Below are 6,000 nucleotides of genomic sequence, written 5' to 3'. Positions count from 1 at the left end.
TTGAGGCAATTATCATTATAGGGTGCATGCGCTCTTATATATTTTTATATATGTAATATGTAATAATATTTTTCATAATAAATCATAAATGGCTCGGTGATCCTGTAATTACAATGCTCATTATATCGTAAAATACATAAAATAATTGAATCTGGATTTGATAAAAAAAAATAGGGGATTATTATATAATTATTCCTTTATATTTTTATAATAAGTAGTCAGTATATCAATTATATTTGAATAATCTATCATCGAGCCTATTGAGTAAATTGAAATACAAAAAATTGTCCTTTTGCACACTATAAAATTTAGATATTGTATTAAATTATTTAAAAATTCAAATATAGATTAAGATATTTCAATAATTTTAAGAATTCTGTAAAATGGATTGCTTAAACAACGAAGAAAACTACAATATATGTCCTAATTTTTTTGCCCCATCCTTACAATTAATTATCATTTTACTAAAATAAACTAGGAAAATACTCATTAGATCGTAAATTTAATTATTTTTTCTTTATCTTGTGTTTGAAGTTCTGACGATATTTTCCATTTTATTTATTATTATTATTATTATTATCATTATTATTATTATTATTATCATAATCATTTCCTAAAAATGGGAAGATTTGGCAAAGCCCGTAACTAATCCGAATCTTGAATGCGATCTTCAATGATCCAAAAACTCGGTAACCAAGTCAACTTAGCTGCTTCCTCGCATTTCCACTATGTCTCTCTCTCTCTCTCTCTCTCTCCATGTATGTATAGGCACGCTGCGATTATTATACCTTGAAAAGCCAGGTTAATAACGGCATATTCTTCTCCATCTTTTCGTTAATTCCGGAGAGAAATCCTCCAAATAATTTATTGTGGAGTCCTAAAAAAACCATTCTTTCCCACCAGCATTCTGCTTGGGAAAGAAAATCCATCGCTATTCGCAGATCATCCTTTTTTCTAAAGGATTTTTTTTTCAAATCCACATAGAGAGAGGAATCTTGGTTCCAAAGTTTCAGTCTTTCTTGATTCCTTTTCTGTTTCTTGAAATTTGACCAATATGGTGGTGAAGATGATGCGGTGGAGGCCTTGGCCGCCGCTGATTTCAAGAAAATATGAGGTGAAGCTTGCGGTGCTGAGGTTTGAGGGTGGCGATTGGGTGCAGGAGAGTCCAGAGAAGGAGAATGGTAGTCTCGCAGTGGAGATCAGATGGAAGGGTCCGAAGTTTTCTCTGGGCTCGTTCAGGAGAAGTGTGAAAAGGAACTGTACTCGCGAGGAGAATGTGAGGAGGGTTGATGAGCTAAACGGTGCCGTGTTGGTGGAGTGGGGAGAGGAGTTTCAGACCATTTGCACCCTTTCTGGTTACAAGGACAATGCTTTTCATCCTTGGGAGATCAACTTCACTGTTTTGCATGTAGGCTATTTTCTCTTGCCTTTCAGTGTATTTTCATGGATTTTATTTATTTATTCTTATTATTATCATTTTTTTGTGTGATTAATTAATTTCTGTAATTTTACTTGTGTAATCCCTCAACTTCAGTTGGGGGTTTTGATCTTTTTTCCTCTGCATCTGCATTTGATGCTTTGATTTGAGAAATTGCTGTCTTCTTTGAAACACACAGACGTGAGAAAAAAAAAAAGTAACTTGCTATGGGGTTAATTAATTGGTTTAAGATATATCGATAAATTTTTATTTTTGTTTTGACTGGTTTTGCGTGTAGTACTGCTGCAATGTATATATTGCATATGCTCTCATTCTCGTGACTCTGGTTTTGGTTATTCGTTATTTCTCTCCAGTTATCATAGGAGGATATATATAATTAGGGTCCATGATCTTTTCTGGTTGTATTTCATTCTTTAATATTTTCAATTGCTATTTTACTTGTATATCTCTTTCATGCTCTTGTTCTTGTGACTCTGATTAATTCTTTATGGATCTTGCTATGTCAAATTTGTTGTATTGTTTGTCACATATATTTCTTATTTGAAAGATGAATTATGATGATTATTAAAATGGTGGTTATCTATCTGTCTATCTATCTCTCTGTCTGTCTGTCTATCTATCTATCTATCTATCTCGAGATAGTAGATTCTGCAATTGGATAATGCTTTTCATTGATCGAAATCTCTGAGGCCAAAATCTTGTGCATTGTGCTTTTTTCTTTTATCATTTTTTTACCATTTAATTTAGTTGGTCGTTTGGTTAAAGCATGATCAAATGGCCTGAGATGCCAATGGTTATGGAACCTACAGATTGTTTCGTTCTCTCTCTTTACGTGCACTTGTCAGCATAGGGCTACCGAGTGAATGATAGCCAACTTAAAAAATTAAATTTTGGGGATATGAAAACTAAACCTCTTTGGATTTTTATCAGGGGATGTATCAAAGGGTGAAGAATAGATATTCTGTTGTTGGATCAGCAGTCCTTAATCTTGCTGATTGTCTGTCTAGGAATACTGAGCAAGCCATTGACATCAAAATTCCCTTGACATTATCTGGTGGCGAGGTCGAGCATTGTCCCTTCCTCTATGTAAGTAACTGATTTTTTACACTAAATCATGATCTGAAATTTGCCCATGTAAGTAACTAATCTTCAATTATGTTTCAGATATCTCTTGGCTTATTGGAACTTAGAGCCACACATGAACCGACAGAACTGTTGCAAAGTCCAATAATAACTGTTCCATCTCCTGCAGCATCTGCAGAAACTTCTTCTGCCGAGAAAGACGAGGTTTCTGCATTAAAAGCTGGTTTTAGGAAGGTAAAATTATTTACCGAGTATGTTTCTACTCGTAAAGCTAAAAAGGCATGTCATGAGGAGGGTAGTGACGGTCAGCGCTCAGTCAAGAGTGAGGGTGAATATGCCTACCCTTTTGACTCCGATTCTCTTGAAGATTTTGAGGACGGGGAAACTGACGAAAATAAGGAAGAATCCATGGTTCGAAAGTCATTTAGCTATGGGACATTGGCACATGCTAATTACGCTGGCGTATCATATTATTCCAGTTCTAGAATCAGTAACGAAGCTGAGGATTGGATTTACTACAGCAACAGACGTAGGTCAGATGTCGGCTGCTCTCGCATAGAGGATTCGAGTTTTTCCGTACATGAGAAATTATCGATAGAGAACCCCAAACGTAGCATTTTGCCTTGGAGGAAGAGGAAGCTGAGCTTTAGGTCTCCTAAGACAAAAGAGGAGCCATTACTTAAAAAGGCTTATGCAGAAGATGGTGGAGATGATATAGACTATGACCGTCGGCAGCTCAGCTCGGACGAATCTCTTTCTTTTGGGGTAAGAAATTTTGTGTTAGGGACATATATTTATTTATTTTTTTGCTTCAGAAGTACGTTTCTAGGCACAAATGTGAAATTTATGGTTTTATCTGACATTTAAATATTTTTTGCTATTGTCAAGGCAAATAATAGCTATGCACTTTCTTTGCAGTGGCACAAATCTGACGAAGACTCCAACGCAAATCGATCATCGGTATCTGAGTTCGGTGATGATAGCTTTACCATTGGCACATGGGAGCAGAAAGAAATAACAAGCAGGGATGGGCATATGAAGATTCAAACACAAGTCTTTTTTGCCTCCATCGATCAGAGAAGCGAACGAGCTGCTGGAGAAAGTGCATGTACAGCTCTTGTTGCTGTTATTGCCGATTGGCTACAGAACAACCATAATCTCATGCCCATTAAATCACAGTTTGATTCTTTGATCAGAGAAGGTTCCTTGGAATGGAGAAATCTTTGTGTCAATGTTTCATACATGGAACGGTTCCCTGATAAGCATTTTGATCTGGATACTGTCATTGAAGCCAAAGTCCGTGATCTTTGTGTAGTTCCTGCGAAATCATTTATCGGGTTTTTCCTTCCAGATGGGGTGGAGGGAGGAAACTTCGATTTTCTGCAAGGTGCAATGTCGTTTGAAAGTATATGGGATGAGATTAACCATTCCTCTAGTGACGCCGAGGCTAGAGTTTTCATAGTTAGTTGGAACGATCATTTTTTCGTTCTAAAGGTTGAAACAGATGCTTACTACATTATCGACACGTTAGGGGAGCGACTGTATGAGGGATGCAACCAGGCTTATATACTGAAATTTGACAAGAACACAGCCATCTATAAACAGGCGAGTGCTGGTCAATCACCAGAAGATAAACCTATTAACTCCACCGAAGTTTCGGAAGAAGGGAAATCTTCGATCGAACAAGAAAACGAGGTTGTTTGTCTAGGTAAAGAGGCCTGCAAAGAGTACATAAAAAGTTTCTTGGCTGCTATACCGATTAGAGAACTTGAAGCTGATATCAAGAAAGGTTTGATGAAATCAACGCCTCTCCATCAACGGCTGCAGATAGAGTTTCACTTCACTCGAGTACTACACAACTACATGCAGTAGAAGTTACTGCATTCTAGCCACTACAAGTGAGTAGACTCAAGAATCAAGCAACTGTATATATCCGAGTGGTAGTGTGATTATCTCTAACTTTATTTTGTTTTAGGTGTTTTGGGGTTGATGGGCTGCTAAAAGAGTGGCTCACTAAGCAGTGACATACTAATTAATTAAGAATATCCAAATTCCACCCTCGATTTCTACGAGGAACACATTTCCTATAAAAATATGTTTTATATATTTTTCTCTACTGCATTATTTCCATCTATTTTTCTTAGTATATTTGTCTTCTAATGCTCCTTTTTTTTGTATATATAAATTTATTCTTTTTGAACTAACTATTTTAGAATGCCTAGTTATAAGATAGAGGTTATTAATTAGAAATGCTGGTTTTTTTTGGATTTGGATACAATGCTTTTATTTAAACCAAACATAGGACTATGGGATGGTTTTGAAGTTAAACCTTTGTTAAATTTGGTTTATCGGGATATAATCTTCAAATTTTGTGAAAAATGACAAGAATTAACCGAACCCTGGGGAAAAAAACAAAAAGAAGTCATGTAGAACCGCAAGACAGAAAAAGTAAGAATAAATTCAATGTTTTCAATAAATATTAATGCTCATTATTAATAATAAGTAATAATTAGTCATAGTTATTTAAGATAAGCAAAAAAATTACAAGTTAATACATATAAAAATACAACTTGCTAAGCCAGATAAATGACATATAAGGAAATTTACAATTAAAGTGGTATATTTATAAGTAAGTAGATAAGTATATACATTGTTAGTGTGACATCGAACAAGTTCCAATTTACGATTTCACGTCGTCATTTTCCAGTGTCAAATCAATACTATAACGAAATAGGATCAAAGCAAAAAAAAAAAAAAAAAAAAAAAAAAAAAAANAGTGTGTCAAAACAAATATTTGAAAATTTAGTGGACTAAAATCCAAAATATGAAACTTTAATGGACTAAAAAAATTTATTTTCCCCCAAAATATTAACAGTCTCGTATTTGTGCATATTTTGGACTTTTGGTTACCAGATTACTTTACATTCCCATTGGCAGCGCATCATTCATCTGCTACTTCCGTTGAGAAATTGTTATGTTTTGTGTTCATTTGATACAATTTGTATGCAGCGGAAAATGAAACCTGTCAAGATTGATAATGTGAGTTTGAATAATTTAGTTTGTGATATTAATTTGTATCTTCTAGCAGAAAAACTGGTTAAAAAATTGTTGTGTATTTGATATTGGAAGACATGGATTGTTTTTGCGATTGTAAAACATCGTTTGTGTGTTTAGTGTCATGTAAGCATTTATATAGGAAAACGACTAAAATTTCAAACCAAAAGACTAACAATATTAAAAATGGAAGCTATAAGAATAAATTCAAGCGAATTTCAAATTTATTCTATATCAAGATAAATTCAAGTGAATTTCAAATTTATTCTATATCAAGATAATCTATTTTAATAATAATTACGGTGAATTTCATGTACATCGAATATACATATCATTTTAAATTCATTATTCAAATTGTTTCTTAAATTTAATCCATCCAAATGAAATATGAGAGTTTTGGATGAAAGCAAATTAATTTTAGAATC

At 34.1% G+C, this 6,000-nt stretch overlaps 1 protein-coding gene across 1 annotated transcript; it reads left to right on the top strand.

The window, feature by feature from the left end:
• The first annotated feature begins 744 nt into the window (after positions 1–744).
• LOC140985261 (uncharacterized) lies at positions 745–4,634 on the top strand. Its single transcript, XM_073453061.1, has 4 exons — positions 745–1,408; positions 2,369–2,524; positions 2,603–3,286; positions 3,440–4,634. Exons 1-4 carry the CDS (start codon positions 1,055–1,057, stop codon positions 4,391–4,393), a joined length of 2,148 nt encoding a protein of 715 aa, XP_073309162.1. The 5' UTR covers positions 745–1,054; the 3' UTR covers positions 4,394–4,634.
• The last annotated feature ends 1,366 nt before the right edge of the window (positions 4,635–6,000 follow it).

Source organism: Primulina huaijiensis, chromosome 1 (genome assembly GCF_012295235.1).
Source record: "Primulina huaijiensis isolate GDHJ02 chromosome 1, ASM1229523v2, whole genome shotgun sequence".
Taxonomy (NCBI): domain Eukaryota; kingdom Viridiplantae; phylum Streptophyta; class Magnoliopsida; order Lamiales; family Gesneriaceae; genus Primulina; species Primulina huaijiensis.
Note: the sequence above shows the minus strand (reverse complement) of the source record. Positions and strands in the feature narration are given on the sequence as shown.